The following is a 16,832-nucleotide window of genomic DNA, read 5'->3' as shown; positions in this document are numbered from 1 at the left end:
TGTCTCCCCCTCCGTCTCTGTCTCTCTCTCCAGCTCTGTCTCTGTAGTGGCCTCTGCTCACCTGCCCTGCACTCTCAGCTCAGGAACTAGGTGCCCCTAAATTCTGACCTGACCCCTCCCTTCCGGCCTCCACCCTTCCCCAGTCCCCCTGTCCTAGGGGCAAAGGTCGGGCTCCTGAACTCACCCCTCTCTGAGTGGCCCTCGCCCATCTTCACCAGATTGTTCCTCGAATGTCAGTGTGAATCAGTCTCGTGGGGTGGGGTTGGGGTTGGGCAGACGGCGCCCGGCCTTGGGGACGTTATTGTCCAGCGGGGCAGGTCACTGAGGAGACTGATAAGCAGACAGTCACAAGGATGGAGCCGTCCCTCCGGGAAGGACCGGGAAGGACCGGGTGCCCTGGAGGGCTTCGTGCACCGCTGACCCTGAGGGCTGGCGGAGGCCGGTGAAGGGCGTCACCGGGAAAGTCCCGCGGGCCGGCGGGTGTGGCCCAGTCACCGGAGGAAAGCGGCCGGCGGGTGGGCTCGGGACTGCGGTGCGGGCACGAGGGCAGAGCAAGGAGGGGCACCCCCCGCTCCCTGCACACAAACTCTGCCCCAAAGTCCCTCCTTAGACGTCCAGCCCCGGCTGGGGTTCTCTTCTCGTCCCCCCAGCCTTGACGTGAGGCTGGGCCCCCGTCCTGGCCCCCGTCCATCCCCCGCCCTTCTCGGCCCCAAGGGCACCGGTGGAGGCCACTCTCCATGTGCCGTTGGCTTCCCTGCGTCTCCCTGCCCGACCACTCTGTTCTGGGGGGCGGGGACCCCGCTTCCCATCGTGGTCCCACCACCCAGCTTGGGGGGGCTGCCCCATGCAAGGCACTGGGTGTGAGGACAGAAATCCTGCTGCCCTGGGGAGAGGCTGGGTGGCAGACGGGTGATGCCTCTGGGAAGTCTGTGGGCTCGAGTGCCCTGGAGGCCAGTCTGGGTCCCCTGGGCCCAGTCTAGAGGCCCCAGGTCTGCAGTGGCTCTGGGTACGCAGATGCTGGTGAGATTTAGAGCCTAGAGCTTAGGGCCAGGAGGGGTCCAGGCAGCTCCAAATTGGTGTGGGCAGGGCAGTGGGCTGCTCCCAAGGCCCGGGCTCCCGGTCATGTCCCTGGACTAGGACGGGGGTCAGGGATGCCCCAGCACCCAGCCCGTTGGCAGAGAGAGCCGGGGAGACAGGGCCGCTCCTGGCCGTGTTCTGCGGCTGGGGGGGCGGGGTGTGGCGGCGAGCAGAGCGACTGAGGGTCTAGGGAGGAGCAGCGTCCTGCAGAGCCAGGCAGGCCTATCAGAGTGGGGGTGGGGGTCCGGCCTTGGGAGCTCCTCGGGGGTGGGGGCCGGCAGACAAGCGTTTGCGCAGCGGGAGGGGCTGGCTGGTGCCTGGGGAGCTGCCCTGGAGGGTCTGCGGCGCCTCTGCAGATAAGGCATTAACAGTTGGGGCGGACTCACCTCTAGATCTGCTGACGCCAGGTGCCTGGGGCAAGGTGCCAAAGGTTCCCTATAAAGTACTGAGGCTCTGGGCCCGTGGCCACTCACCCTCCGGCTGCCCGCCTACCTCTGCTGGAGGGACCTGCCCGGCGACCACCATGGTGAGGCTCGTGCTGCCCAACCCGGGCCTGGAGGACCGGATCCCATCCCTGGGTCAGCTGGAGACCATCGAGACGGAGGAGGCCAGCTCCCGGCCCAAGTGGGACAACAAGGCCCAGTACATGCTCACGTGCGTGGGCTTCTGCGTGGGCCTGGGCAACGTGTGGCGCTTCCCTTACCTGTGCCAGAGCCACGGCGGAGGTAGGCCGCGGGGCTGGGGTCGGGGGACGGCGGACGGCAGGCTGGGGCCCTGGCTGTGAGCAGCACGCCATCCCCCCGGGGCCCCAGCACCCCCGGGGCCGCGGGCAGGACAGGCACGCACTCGTGCCTTCCCTCAGAGCGCCATGAGCCGCCACGCTTGCACCCGGGGCTGGGCTGCAAGTGGTCCAGGGCCCTACGTGGCACTTTGCTCCTGGCTCGTGGCAGGTGGGGAGGGATGCCCACGGTCCTGACCCTGCGTGTCCAAGTGTCCAAGTGTGGGGAGCCCTGCCCCGTTCTCGGAGAACATATCTGACCTGCGTGTGGGGGTCCGAGAGGAGCCGGCCACTCCTCTGGACAGAGCCCCCTCCTCTGAGTGTGGACCGGGGCAGTGAGCCCAGCCGTCCTCATGTCCACCATGGAGGCCCCACGCTCAGCCCTCCCTGTGCTTCATCCATGTCCTAAGCCCAGAGTTGGGCACCACGTTCCTGGATGGACAGAGGAAGGAGCTGGGCAGGAGCAGGTGACCCACAGAAGAGCACCCTGGCCTCAGCCCATCCTGCCACCTCCAGAGGCCTCCGAGGGCCTTGCCTGGAGTCCAGGGGCCTCCTTCCACAGGTCGAGGCTGCCCCTCTCCCCCACTGATGCCCCAGTGGTGCTGGGTCGGTGTCCTCATGGCCTTGTCCCCTCGCCCACCCTTCCAGGGCCTGTGGACTACAGGGATGGGGCCCCCACGTGTCCATGGCTTCTGTCTTGGCCCCCAGCCCTGGGAGGGTGCGCAGCCTGGGGCTGGGTTTGTGAAGGCAGATGGGTCTGGGGCAGGGGCAGGCCTGCGAGCTGGCTGGCTGGTTGCCCTGGGGATGCAGGTGCTCCGGTGATGTGAGTTAGTAGGGGTTATTTTCATTCTAACTCTGAAGGACCTACAGGCTCTCACCTGGGCTTCGGGATATAAGTGTCCTCAGGAAAAGCAGAAGTGGTTGCTCCTGGGGCAACCTCAGCAGCCCTGAATTTCCCAGGGCTTGAGCTTCCCAAAGTCTGGGAAGGTGTGTCTTACAAGTCCCTGGTCCCTCCTGCGCTTCTGGGAGGCTGGGGCCATGGCTCTGGGGGGGATTGGAATGGGACTCCCAGACGTGGAGTGCCTGATGTCGGCCACCCCTTCCTTCTGGGAGTTCCTGGTCACATGCCCCCCAGGGACCGCCCTCGGGGAGGGTCCCAGCATCTCCCTGCCCCATCTACCCTTGCTCCGTTCCAACTGGGAGCTCAGCACAGGGCAGACTCCCCCCCACCGCGGGGTGGGCAAAGCCAGTTGCATGGGGAAAGGGGCCGCCCCAGGGCTGTGTGGGGCCCAGGGGCCACTAGGGATGCACCCACTTTGTGGGTGGAGGCCAGATGCTTGTCCCCTGGGAGGAGAGTGGGTGGCACGCCCGGGGCCCCGGGGGAACACCCAGGACCGTGCTCACAGTGACTTGGAGGTCTTCAAGGCAACGGGCCAGAGCAGTTTACCAAGTAAATCCCAGAGGCTGTGGGGCCCCCACAGAGAATTCACCCTGGGGAATGGGGGCTTTCGGGTGCAGCCACACACACGTTCTGAATCCATGGGGGCAGCGTGGCAACCTTGCCCCCAGACACTGTGGACTGAGGGGGCTGTCCCCGAACCGCCCCCTGGTAGCCGTGTCCCCACACCCCGGTCCCACCCTGGCAGCGAAGCACAGAGTCCTATAGCTCGGGGACGGGGAATAGGGTGGGAGTGGGATGGGGATGGGAGTGGGGTGAGAGCGGGAAGAGGGTGGGAACGGGGAAAGCTTTCCAGTGTTCTGTTCGGGAGGCCATCTTGTGTGGCCCCAGGCAGGGGATGCCGGGCGGGGGCATAAAACCAGAGGGGTGCAGAGCAGGCCTTCGGAAGTCCTCCGTGTGGTCTCTACGGCCCTTCTCCCAAGCTCCGCAGCGCCATGGCCGCTGGCTCTCTGGGCAAGGGCTCCCCTCCTCACGCACACCTTAGGGTGGGCTTCGCTCCGGGGGATTCCTCCCTGTGAGCTCAAATAGCACTGTCCCTCCAGGCCTTGGCCCGGGTGAGCCTGCGCCGCCCCTCCCGGGCCCTTCCTGTGCCGCCGCCCCCCCGCAAGCTCCTGAGGGCCCCCCGCCATGGCCTGCACACTTAGATCACGGCAGCCCGCGGGCGGTAAGCCCCACTCCGACCAGGAAGCCCTTGGTCTGGGGGCCGTGCTTGAGGTTCCATCTCCGGCCCCCAGCCCCATCCTTGCTGATGATGGGAGATGTGCTCCTGGGTGCGGGATCCCCAGCCTCCACCCCCACGCTCTGTCCGCGGCCACCTCTGCCTCCCGGGCCGACCCGGCGCGCACCTGGGCTGGGAGGGCCTGCATGTGGGCTCTAGGGTGAGGTGGGCCCAGGTGAGGAGGGCCCTCGGAAGTGTGGGACCCAGGGTGGCTCCCCTTCTGGGGTCATGACTTCTGGGCCCTGGCCAAGGTGCTCCTGCCCCTGGCCACCTTCTCTGGCCCCGGCACTCCCCGGCGGCGGCTGTGATCGGGGCAGCACGGTGCGGTCCTCTATGTGCTGACTGGGCCCCCCCGCCCCAGACCAGACAAGCCTCTGGAAGGGAGGCCAGCAGGTGGGCCACACCCAGGGAGGGCGGAGCGGGCGGCCACGGCCTTGTCGCCGCACAAGATGGCTGTCCAGCCTGTGGGCACGCACGTCTCACGTTGGGGTTGGTCTGGTCTGGGCTGAGGGCAGAAGGCGGGAAGGCCCGGAAGGCCCGGGGGTGGGGGGTGAGCCGCCATCCTCTGCCTTTAGGGACACGGGGAGAGGCACGTGTGGGAGGGGCCGCACTGGTCCATGGACCCCTGGGGGAGACGGGCAGCGTCCTGGGAGGCCGGGTCCCCCAACACGTCTGCTCCTCATCCCGTCTGCAAGCCCAGAGACACGACACCCCGTTTCCTGGTACAAACCAAATCAACCCAGCCATCCTGGGTGCCTGTGAGGGCCTGTGATTACCCCTCGAGCCTCCCGTGAGTCTCCACAGTCTCACGGTATCCGCCGACCACGAAGCCTGCGCACCCCGCCCTGTTTCCCTGCCCGGTTTCTGCACCGGCGTGTCTGTCTCCTGTGGGTGCCGGCCTCCCCCCCGCCTGTCGGCCCACCGGTACCCACACCCGGGCAGCACAGCCAGGTCCGTCTCCTGGGACCTTTGGAACCGCATCCGGGCGCCACCGAGCCTGCTGGCCGCCCTCCCTCCTCTGTCCTTCCCTGCTTCCTCCACCTTTACCCACGGGAAGAAGTAGAGCCGTGAATTCCCCGGGGCCTCATCTGGAAAGAGCACCTGGTGTTGCTTGAGAACGTGCTCATCTCTGGAAAGAAGAAGGGGCCGAGGTCCCTCTGCCCTGGGCTGGGGGTGCTGGGTGGGCAGGCCCCACACCGTGGGCACACAGAGGGCTCCCTTTGGGGAGTGGTGTGGGCGTGCGCTCCCCTGTCCTCCCACCCCCTCCCCCACTGGCTGTGCCCACTGAAAGCCGAGCCTGACGCACAGGGATCCGCCGGCCTGTTGGCCTGGGGGAACTCGTGTGAGGGAGGGGTGCCGGGAGCACAGGGGGCCACAGAGGCTTCCTGGAGGAGGGGCTTTCCAAGTGGGGTCTCTGAGGATGAATAGGAGTTTCCTGCTGGAGATGCAGGGGCGGGGAGACCGGTGGGTGAGAGTGGCATCATGAGGAAAGGGGATGGGATTGAAGGACACTTACAAACCTTGTGCCAAATGGACTGGCTTTCTTGGTCATTTTGCTCAAAGGTTTTCAAATCAAGCCCCTAAGGAGACATTAGAGAGGCGAGTCTTTTCTTATCTTAACTTGACCCTCACTGACACAGTGACCCAGGGAGCAGGTCCTGCTGGGCTGTGAGTGGCCCCAGGCTGTGCTCCCACACCCAGCTGGCGGCTGTTCCTCTCCTGGTGCCCGCCCTTGGATTTGCTTTTCTGTGATTGTCATGCCCACACCCCTTGAGTTCCTGGGACTTGGACCTCAGCTCTGATGCAGTCCCAGCATCCGAAGGAGCCTGGCCCTGGAGCCCCGCGTGGGGAGAGAGGCCACTCGAGCAGTCCCGCGTGCGGACCGAGGACGACCCACAGCGGAGGCCTGACCCTCCCAACAGGAGGACCCCACAGACAGAAGGACGAGAGGATATGTGGGGGGGAAAGAAGAGAGAGAGGGCTTTGGCTCGGTCACACTCACACACACACGCAGGCATGCACAGACACGGGCACACATGTGGACACACACTCACCCACACATATTTACACACCCACGAATGCACACAGACACACATGCACACTCCCATGTGCGTGTGGACACACAGACACGTGCACGTGGACATGGTGCCCCTGCCTGCCTCTCCCGGGGACCTCTAGATCAGGGTCTGAGCCCCGCCCGGACCAGGAGACCAGCACACGGAGGTGGTGGCCGCCCGCGGAGGCATGGGGGTGGGAGGGATGCGGTGGAGGGGAAGGATGTGAGAGATCTGGTGAGAAGGACAAACAGAAGGAACGAGTCCGGAAAGGAGGAGGAGGGGATGGTGTGGCTCTGGGCCAGGGGCTGGAGAATATGGGGAGAAGGGACGTGGGGGCAGGGGATGGGGGGCAGAGTGGGCTGGGGCTGCCCTGCATGGCCCTCGTGGGGCAGGACCCCGGGCCAGGTGGAAGGGAAGCTACCGTCACCCAGCCGGATCACCGCTGGGCCCCGGTCAGCAGGGACTGAGGGAACGTCCCAGGTCAGTGGGCTCGGCCCACGGGGGTCCAGGGATGGTCAGCAGGGACTGAGGGGCATCCCCAGAGAAAACATCCCAGGTCAGTGGGCTCAGCCCATGGGGGTCCAGGGAGCCCAGCGCCCGTGGCTACCAGGCAGGGACCCAAATGCTCTCAACAGTCCTGAAGCAGGAAGTGTCCGGTCTCAGCGCAGAGCTGCGCCCTGGCCCCGAGTTCCCAGCCTGTGGGGACCGCAGCTATGCTGATCTCTGCTAGGTCCCGCTGGGCACTGTCCTGCACTGTGGTTGCGCCCGGAGAGCCTCCCCGGTTTCCTGGCACTTGCGCCGGCGAGGAGCGGACCAGACCCCCGCCTGGTTGCCTTTACAATTTCCCTTCTGGACCTGCTCTCCTGCACCAAAGCCAGGAGGGCTTGAGACACGCCAGGGGCTCCTGGTGACCCCGCCCTGGCGGTGAAGCCTGGCTCCCCCGGCCGTGGGGGCGGTCCCTGCATCCGGTGCTCACGCGTGTCCAGGGCGGCCTCCCAAGGCTCAGACTGACCCCCCTGGTGCGCGACCTCCTGGTCAGCCTCCAGACCCTGGGCTCCTGGGACTCCCAGGACCTGTCCCTTCTGACCCTTCCACACTTCGAGTGGAGGCTGCCCTGCCTCCCCGTACTCGGCCCCCCACAGGGACACCTCCGCTCATTCCCAGGAGCTGCGGTGCACAGCGGACAGACGCCACCATTGGGAGGCGGTGCGAGGCGGCCCCGTGTGAAACGGCGCCTGTGGCCGTGAGGTCCCAGGCCTGTGTTTGTGCCACCGTTCTGCCGGCGCTTTCGACAAACACCTGTGTCCCCAAAGGGGGCCCCCGTGAGCCGTCCCCTGCCCTCATCGCTGTCTTCTCCCCACGAAGGGGCGTTTATGATTCCGTTCCTCATCCTGCTGGTCCTGGAGGGCATCCCCCTGCTGCACCTGGAGTTCGCCATTGGGCAGAGGCTGCGGAAGGGGAGCGTGGGCGTCTGGAGCTCCATCCACCCGGCCCTGAAGGGCTTAGGTGTGTGACCGGGGCCCTGCCCGGAGCCAGGCTCCACAGCAAGCACCCCTCCTTCCCTCTCTGCTCTCTCTGCCTGATTTCAGGGAGGGGAGGGGCCCAGGGCTCGGCGCCCAGGCCTGTGCAAACCATTCCTTATGGTCTCTGGGGACCGTGGGCCGCAGGTCCAGACCCCGTCACTCCCGGCCACCAGAGACCAGCTGGGCAGCAGAGGCCGTCCTGAGTCCCAGGCGCCCAGGGGATGGGAGGGTATAGACACACAGGGAGGGTAGAGTCCCTACTCCCTGCCCAGATCAGGGCTCAGCAATGGCCAGACTGACCCAGAGGGGCACTGACCCTTGAGGTTCTTTCCCAGCGCTGACCCCCACCCCAGTACCGACCCCTCCCCCCAGTGCCGACCCTCCCCCCAGCGCTGACCCTCCCCCCCATGCTGACCCCTCCCCCAGCACTGACTTTTCCTTCCAGCGCTGACCCCTCCCCTCAGCGCTGACCCCTCTCCCAGTGCTGACCCCTCCCCAGTGCTGACCCTCCCCCCCATGCTGACCCCTCCCCCAGCACTGACTCCTCCTTCCAGTGCTGACCCCTCCCCTCAGCGCTGACCCCTCCCCCAGTGCTGACCCCCACCCCTGAGCAGTGACCGTCTGGCCCCCCAGGCATTGCGTCCATGTTCGTGTCCTTCATGGTGGGCTTCTACTACAACACCATCATCGCCTGGGTCATGTGGTACTTCTTCAACTCCTTCCAGGACCCCCTGCCCTGGAGTGAGTGCCCGCTCAATGACAACCGGACAGGTGAGGCCCGGGGGAGGCCGGCGTGGGGTGGGGGACCGCCACTGGTTCTGCAGAGAGCTCCACCTTTGATCATGCGGGCTGACCGTCCACCAAGAGCCGCCCTCTGATTTTCCAAATTCCGGAGGGCTGTAGCTCAGGTTTGGCAAAAACCAAAGCACATTTAAGCCAACAGGGCATTAACAAAAAAGTCATATTGCAGTAGAAAAGCCCTTAAAAATGCTGGCTTCCCTCTCAGGAGGGGCCGCTGTTATGGAGGAAAGGGGGAGACCTGCCCACCTGGCCTCGTGGTGCAGGCAGCAGAAGCGGGGTTCCAGGTCGCCAGCAGGGTGTGTGTGGGGTTTCCCTGAGAGCTGCTCCCCTGAGAGCTGCTCCCTGACATTTCCGGGGCAGCATCCTGTTCCCCACTGGCCTTTCCCACCCAGCCCCTGGAGGCTCTGTCTGCAGAGAGCTCCCGCCCCTCATCATCTGCTCCTTCTGGGGGGCCCCCAGGGAAGGGGGGAGCAGACCCTGGGCTGTGGCCCATGGGGGCACGGAGCTGAGTGCTAGGCTGGGCCACTGGGCATGCAGCCCCATCAGGACGTGAACGGCCTGTGTTGTGAGTGTGGGTCCAACTAGCGGACAGTGGCCAGTGTGGTTTGCTGCACGGATCACATCAGATGTGCTGGGGTTGGGGCCGGCAGGATGGGCACCTCAGGGTCAGGAAAGGACAGGGCCCACCCCCATGGCCTCCCTCACTGCCCTGGGGACCATTCAGGACATAGTCCCTGACTCTGGGGATGGGGTGGGGGCCTTCCAGGACTAGACTGCTTCCCCCTTGGCAGGATGTCAGGCTGGCCTAGAAGGGCACCCAGGACCCTGGGAGCCACAGGGATGAGAACGTGTGAGTTTGAACACCATTGCCTGGGGTGGGCCCCAGCTGGGGAAACTTAGAGACCCGTGACTGGTGCATGGCAGAGCACCTGGCCCAGGGCAGACTCCCAGCTAAACCTGTGGGTCTCTTGTGTGCCTGCAGCAGGGGCAAGAGGGAGAAGGCAGGCAGTGGAGGCCTGGGGTGCACACCCACATGTGCACATGCATGAAGGTGTGCATGTGCTCACACACATGTGCGAGTCGTTTGCATGTGTGTGCACACATGTGTGCCTGTATTTGTGTGAATCCACACTGGGTGCGAGCATGTTCATGTGCGCGTGTGTGTGTGCACACGTAGGCACACGGGTCTGCATGCAGGTACACTCGTGTGTGCACATATATGCGTAACGTGCACCGTGTGTGGGTGTGCATGTGCACACGGGTCTGCATTGCAGGTGAACTCGTGTGTGCACATATATGCGTAATGTGCACCATGTGTGGGTGTGCATGTGCACACGGGTCTGCATGCAGGTGAACTCGTGTGTGCACATATATGCGTAACGTGCACCGTGTGTGGGTGTGCATGTGCACACGGGTCTGCATGCATGTGCACACACGTGTGCCTGTGTTTGTGTGCATGCATGTGTGGGTGTGTGCGCGTGTGTACAGGTATGCACAGGCATGCTTGTGTGCACAGACACCCCTGTTGTCACCATCTCAAAGTACAGCTTGGGCCCGGGGCTCTCTGTCCCCCACCGCGGCTCACACTCTGTGACACGCTCTGACGTGTGCAAATGCCCGCCCCCAGGCTACGTGGAGGAGTGTGCCCGCAGCTCCTCAGTGGACTATTTCTGGTACCGGGAGACCCTCAACATCTCCACCTCGATCAGCGACTCTGGCTCTATCCAGTGGTGGATCCTGCTCTGCCTGACCTGCGCGTGGAGCGTCCTCTACGTGTGCACCATCCGGGGCATCGAGACCACCGGGAAGGTGCTCACGGGGGTGGGGGTGCCCGAGCCGCCACACCCTCAGCAGCTGTGAGGGGCCTGGTCCTGCATGCCCGCCGTCTGGGAGGGGCCTCTACTGCCCACATGCTCTTAAGCATGAGCTCAAAAAGCCGTGGGCAAGTGCACACGTGATCTCTAACTGGGAGGAGCAAGACAGCCACAGTTACAGACTGAAGGGTGGGGCGCGGAGAGCGGGGCCCACCTCCCTGCCTGGAGCCTGGGGGCTGGGGGCACGTGGGGAGGGCGGGGCAGGGGTCCTATGCTATCGCCCCTTCTCCTTGAGAGCCTGGGTTTCCCTGCCCGCCTGGCACTGCCTGCCCCTTTGTCCCACACTTGCCCTGTCCACAGGCCGTGTACATCACCTCAACGCTGCCCTATGTGGTCCTAACCATCTTCCTCATCCGCGGCCTGACGCTGAAGGGAGCCACCAAAGGCATCGTGTTCCTCTTCACGCCCAACGTGAGTCTCCCGAGGTCGGCCCAGGGCCCAGATGGCACAGGGGAGGCCAGGCTGGGGGACGGCCCCCCTGGGCCCCTTGTGGAGTGCAGGCAGGGCCTGTCTGCTCGACAGTGGCCGTGTGGACTGAGGGCAGCCACCACTGGGCGGTGCATCAGCTGCCACCTCCAGGGGCCGTGCGTCCCAGTCCCCAGTCCTTTCGGGCATAGCTGAGGGTCTCTGTCTGGCTGCAGGTCACGGAGCTGGCCAACCCAGTCACCTGGCTGGACGCGGGGGCTCAGGTCTTCTACTCCTTCTCACTGGCCTTTGGGGGCCTCATCTCCTTCTCCAGCTACAACTCTGTGCAGTGAGTGTGGGGGGACCTTCGCCGCACCTGCCCTGTGCCTCGGCCTCCCTACCACGAGGGGTGGGTGAACAAAGGAAGGCGTGCAGGTGACCCTGCTGACCCGGGGTCCCTGTGGGGCTGCGGTCACAGGGTGCAAAGAGGCGGGCTGATGCCTTGGGAGGGCTTTCATGAGTGAGGGACCCCCAGGGAAACCCATTTACGACCCGGCCTCCCCTGGGCGCCTCTGTCCCAGCGATCGCGAGCCCTGGGGTTGACCCCCCCACACACTTCCCATCACGCCTGCTCACCCAGGACGCCAGGAGCGCCTGCCCCTGCCGCCCACCCTGGACTGGCACCCACGTGAAAGGGGCCCAAACCGCGAGGGCCCCCAGGGCCTCCACGGACATAGCTGGTGTCACTTCATCTCCACAAGCATTAATGGGGCACCTGCTTGTGCCCCAGCTGGTGCCCCGGGACCGTGTTGCTGGGACCCGTGGTCCAGCAGAGAGACAGACGAGCCGCGTGAGCGGACACGGAAGGCATGGGGCCGGGGGTGCAGGAGGCAGCCGGGGACGGACTGACAGCAGGTGCTCCCCACAGGGGCCGTGGGCCCACTCAGCGCACACCAGCTGCTGGTGCAGCCCTGCTCCCGGCATGGTGGCAGCACGAGGCCCAGAGCGCGCCCCAGGGGCCCCGCCCCACGCTGCCACCCGCCCGCCCCCTCTCCGGACGGACTCGCCTCCTCTGGACGGCCGGGAGGGGTCCTCAGCGTCCTGCTCCGTCCCTGAGCACGAGGTCCTCGTGTCCACCCCTGCCGCGGCCTGTGTCGGGCGTCCTGCCTTTCATGGCCAAGCGGTACCCGGACGTGGACGGGCCACGCTGTGTTTGCCCGCCTGCCCACGATGGACACGCGAGCTGTGTCCACCTTCCGGCAGTCGCGAACATTTGTGTCGAGCTTCGGCGCAGACATGCCTTCACCGCCCGCAGCCCACACAGGGGCGGGCCTGCTCCGGGTGAAGGGCTCGAGGGGGTGTTTTCCAGGGAGGCCACCCCATTTCAGGTCCCCCCAGCCGGGCAGCAGCGCCCGATCCCTGCTCACCCTCGCCAACACTTGTCATCTCACTCTGCCGCCGGCCGCCGGAAGCATCCAGAAGGAGGATGTTGGCCTCGGGTGCTGGTGGGGTGGTCGGGGCGGTGTTCTCGACACGCCGAGCTGGGGGGGCTTCAGGCGTCCAGGTGGAGATGGGGGGCTCTGGCCCAGCCGCCTCCTGGAAGCCTCACGACCCGGGAAGGGTCTCCAGGGCCAGCGCTGCAGGGGGCCTGGGTAGGTGGCGGGAAGGGCAGAGCGGGGTGGGCTGTGGGCCGGCTGTGCCCCCCGTGGCTGTGGCCTCCTCGCTGGGCCAGTGGCTTGGCCTCGGGAGCCCCGTGCCCGTCCTCGCTGGGCGCTGACTCGGGCCAGTGGGCGTGCCCGGCCGGCAGTGACTGGACACCCTCTCACGGCAGCAACAACTGCGAGAAGGACTCGGTGATTGTGTCGATCATCAACGGCTTCACGTCCGTGTATGCGGCCACCGTGGTCTACTCCATCATCGGCTTCCGCGCCACCGAGCGCTTTGACGACTGTTTCAGCACGTAGGTGGCCCGCCTGCCCTGGGAGCTTGCACATCACCTCCAGGGAGCCCACCGGGCCTGCAGCCAGCCCCTCTGTCTTTCCAGGAACATCCTGACGCTCATGAACGGGTTCGACTTGCCCGAGGGCAACGTGACTCAGGAGAACTTCGAGGAGATGAAGCTTTGGTTCAGCACCACCAACCCTGAGGCCTTCGCAAAGCTGCACTTCCAGACCTGCGACATGAACACTTTCCTCTCGGAGGTCCGGCCTCTGGGTGGTGCTCCTGTGATTCGGGAGCTGGGGGTGGGGGCGAAGGACTCCTTGGGAGGGCGCCGAGCTTCCCCCGCGAGCCAGGGGTCCTGGGAGTCGCAGAGCCTGCGTCCAGGGCCTGGTGCCAAGGCAGGGACCCGGGGCCACGCGGGCCTGGCCTCCTGCAGTGCCTGGTGCGAGACAGGCCAACACCCCATGTCCACGAGGACCAGGATGCCTCCCACAAACACGCAGAGTCGTCCTAACCGAGCTCCCCACTCGCTTCACTCTGCTGACTCCTAGTCCTTCGTGCTGGCTGACGTTCCTCGGCGGTCACAGTGCAGAGGACCACGTAGCTGCAAACCGTCCTCTGATGCTCGAACGTCTAAATGCCAAGCGCAATGAGGAGCGATGCTTGCATGCTGTTGTCATTTATGGGCCAACCTTTACTAATTTTAATTTTGCAATTTTCTTCTTTGGAGCCACACAATATTCGGGGGCATGTCCCACATTTTTGGGGCCTGGCACTGTGTCCCAGTGGTGTCAGGCCCTGCAGGAGCGAGGTGTGGGGAGGGCGAGCAGAGAGCCCCCTCACCCAGTCTATCCCCCGATGCGTGCAGGATGAGGGGCAGGGGGTCCCAGGGCAGCAGAGACTCTGAATTCCTTCTCTTCTGGAAGCGAGCTAACAGAGGAGTCAGTGCTCAGTGCAGGTGCCGAGCATCACCGGGGCACTGAGTCCTGACCCCCCACGCCGGCCCTGGCCCGGGCCACCAGGCTGGCTGGCCTCTCCTGGTCACCTTGCGGCTCACCTCCCCCTCCCCCTCCGTCCACGTGGGCGCGTGATGCTCCTCTGTGCGGGTGCTCAGAGGCCGTTCACTGCAATCTCCCAAACTCCTCGCTTGGCCCCCCAGGGAGGAGTTCGTGTGTGGAAGGCAGCAGCCCATTTTCCCCCGAACTCATGCAAATGCTGTGGGGTGGCTTTGGGGCCCCTGACTTGGGAGCGAGTCCCAGGGACAGGAGCGGATGTCCTGCAGGGAGCGCTGGGCCCGGGGCCCCTAACTTAGCCCTTCAGCCCCATAGGAAACACTCAAGAGGGAGGGGCCGCAGCAGGGATCTCGCGGACCCATGTGAGGCCAGACGCAGGGCCACAGGCTCAGCCAGGGCCCTGCACGGAGCCCTTGTGCTTCTGCACCTGCCGCGGCCGCTCCCGCCGGGCCCACTGGCCGCAGCTCTGGCATCCACTCAAGGGCACTCGCTCAGGCCTCGTGGAGGTCACCCCACCTTCCGAGCCGAGTGTGCGGCGAGCGTCTCAGGAAGCATCAGGGAGAAGACAGTGTCCGTGTCCGGGCAGCACGGGGCCCTGACTGCCGCTGGACAGTGGGGCCACTTCCCAGTCGTCAAACTAGTTCAGCTTTTAAAAATACAGTTGGGCCTGAAGGACAAGTTCTGGTCATCTCCCCAAATGGCTCAGATCAGACTTCTGCTTGCATGGTGGGGGCTCGGCGGGTGGGGAGCTGTCCAGGGAGGGACAGGGACGGGGAGGGGTCCTCGGGGAGCGTGCGCCTTCGTGACGCCCCTGCCCCCACCCCTGCAGGGCGTGGAGGGCACCGGGTTGGCCTTCATCGTCTTCACGGAGGCCATCACCAAGATGCCCGTGTCCCCGCTGTGGTCCGTGCTCTTCTTCATCATGCTCTTCTGCCTGGGCCTGTCGTCCATGTTTGGGAACATGGAGGGCGTGGTCGTGCCCCTGCAGGACCTCAACATCATCCCTAAGAAGTGGCCCAAAGAGCTGCTCACAGGTATGCGGGGCCGGGGCCGCAAGGACAACCCCCAGGGGGCGGCCGTGGTGCGGGCGCAGGGCCTCGGGCTGCAGTGGCAGTGCTCTCTGCCCCGCAGGCCTCATCTGCCTGGGGACGTACCTGCTCGCCTTCATCTTCACCCTGAACTCTGGCCAGTACTGGCTGTCCCTGCTGGACAGCTATGCCGGTTCCATCCCGCTGCTCGTCATCGCCTTCTGCGAAATGTTTGCGGTCGTCTATGTGTACGGCGTGGACAGGTAGGAAGGAGGCCGCAGCGGCAGGAGGCTCCCGACAGGGGCAAGCAGGGTGGCACTCAGGGACAAGCGCGCCGTGATACGGGGCCGCGTGTGCACTGGGCCTGGCTCCTGCGCGGCTGAGGGCAGAGGGGTGGGTCCCGGACCGATGCCCGCCAGAGCAGTCCGAACGGTGCTCCCTCCAGCTTCCCGAAGCTTCCAGACCCGGCAGACATGGGCACTCACGGGCCGTGCAGTCTTAGGGGTGGGAGGAGAGCAAACAGCAACCACGAAGGAAAGTACAGACCCCCTGGTCTGACCACAGGATTTAGAAAGTCATAACCCAAGACGAGGAGGTGAAGCACTATTGCGTCCCACGCGGGCGGCCTGAGACGCGGGAACATGGGACCAGGAGGGGCAGAGTGGTCCCAGGGGCTGGGGTGCGGGCAGCGGACGTGAGGGCCGGGCATGGACAGGGCAGGGGCTCCTGCTGCGGGGATCAAGGCTGCCCCGTGGGGCCCCGGGGAGGCCACCAGCCCTGGGGGAGGGGAGATCTGTCAGGGAGGCTGGGACGGGGCTGCCGGTCGGGCTGCCCTCCACCCCCAGCAGCACGGACCCTGGCTCTGCGTGAGCCCCCGGGGCGAGTTGACAGGCTGGTGGCACCGTGGGGCAGCAGAGGGTGCCGCCGGCCTCCCGAGCCGGCTTCTGACGCAAACCAGGCTCTTCTGGAGGCGGCGGGTCTCCGGTCAGAGAAAGACTGGGCTGTGGCACCGTGGACGGTGACATCTGTCTGGGCTGGACGGCCAGCTACCCTCTGCCTTGACAGGATCACAGGCCTATCAACGCCCCCGGTGATGGCCTCCTTCCTGCCCTGTGTCCAGGTTCAACAGAGACATTGAGTTCATGATTGGCCACAAGCCCAACATCTTCTGGCAAGTCACGTGGAGAGTGATCAGCCCACTGCTCATGCTGGTCATCTTCCTGTTTTTCTTCGTGGTCAAGGTCAAAGAGGAGCTGATATACAGCGTCTGGGACCCTGCCTATGTGAGCCATGGGGCTGCCGCGGAGGCGCAGTGGGGCATTGTGCTCCCTGCGGGGTTGGGGACCCTGGGGTGTCCTTCCCCTCCCCCATAAGGGCCAGGCGGTGACCCACAGGGGAGGGGCATCTGCCTGAGGGAGACCCCGCAGGCTGCATACGTGGCTGCTCACCACCGCTCTCTCCCCAGGAGGAATTTCCCAAATCCCAGAAGGTCACCTACCCGGGCTGGGTGTACGCTGTGGTCGTCATCGTGGCTGGGATGCCCTGCCTGGCCATCCCCGGCTTTGCCATCTACAAGCTCCTCAGGGACCGCTGCCAGAGGCCAGGGGACGGCCAGGGTCTGGTCAGCGGGCCGTCCATGGCCTCCATCAACGGGGACCTGAAGTCCTGAGCGGCCCGGCCCAGCACGTGTCAGGGAGGATCTGGGCCATACGTGTGAGAGTGTGTGCATGTGTGCATGTGTGCATGTGTGGGTGTGTATGTTGTGCAAGCGCTTGCATGCGTATGTGTATATACAAGCGTGGGGGTGTGTGTGCACATGTGAGTGCAAGCACGTGTGTTTATGTATACTGTTTGTGCACACGCGAGTGCATACATGTGCGAGCGTGTACATACGTGAACGCACTGTGTGCGTGTGCAGTGTGCGTGTGCACACATGTGTAAGTATGTGTGCACGTGAGTGCGCACTGCACAAGTGTGTATGAGTGCGTGTGCTCACGTGTGTAAGCATGTGTGTCCACGTGAGTGTGCACTGCGTAAGTGTGTATGCATGCACGTGTGCGCACGTGTGTATGTGTGTACTGCGTGTGTGCGCGCGCACACATGTGTAAGTATGTGTGCACTGCATAAGTGTATATGTGTGTGCATGCGTGTGTGCGTG

General features: G+C 65.1%; 1 protein-coding gene across 1 annotated transcript; it reads left to right on the top strand.

Annotated features, from left to right (window-relative positions):
* The first annotated feature begins 1,569 nt into the window (after positions 1–1,569).
* Positions 1,570–16,343, top strand: SLC6A19 (solute carrier family 6 member 19). The gene is made up of 12 exons (XM_021687109.1): positions 1,570–1,802; positions 7,455–7,595; positions 8,246–8,383; positions 10,041–10,222; positions 10,588–10,698; positions 10,929–11,041; positions 12,524–12,652; positions 12,737–12,893; positions 14,476–14,680; positions 14,778–14,937; positions 15,795–15,957; positions 16,140–16,343. The coding sequence occupies exons 1-12, from the start codon at positions 1,601–1,603 to the stop codon at positions 16,341–16,343; spliced, it is 1,905 nt and encodes a 634-aa protein (XP_021542784.1). The 5' UTR covers positions 1,570–1,600.
* The last annotated feature ends 489 nt before the right edge of the window (positions 16,344–16,832 follow it).

The sequence above is a fragment of the Neomonachus schauinslandi genome, chromosome 7 (genome assembly GCF_002201575.2).
Source record: "Neomonachus schauinslandi chromosome 7, ASM220157v2, whole genome shotgun sequence".
In the NCBI taxonomy this organism is placed as follows: Eukaryota; Metazoa; Chordata; class Mammalia; order Carnivora; family Phocidae; genus Neomonachus; species Neomonachus schauinslandi.
The sequence above is the reverse complement of the archived record's forward strand: the minus strand, read 5'-3'. Positions and strand labels throughout refer to the sequence as shown.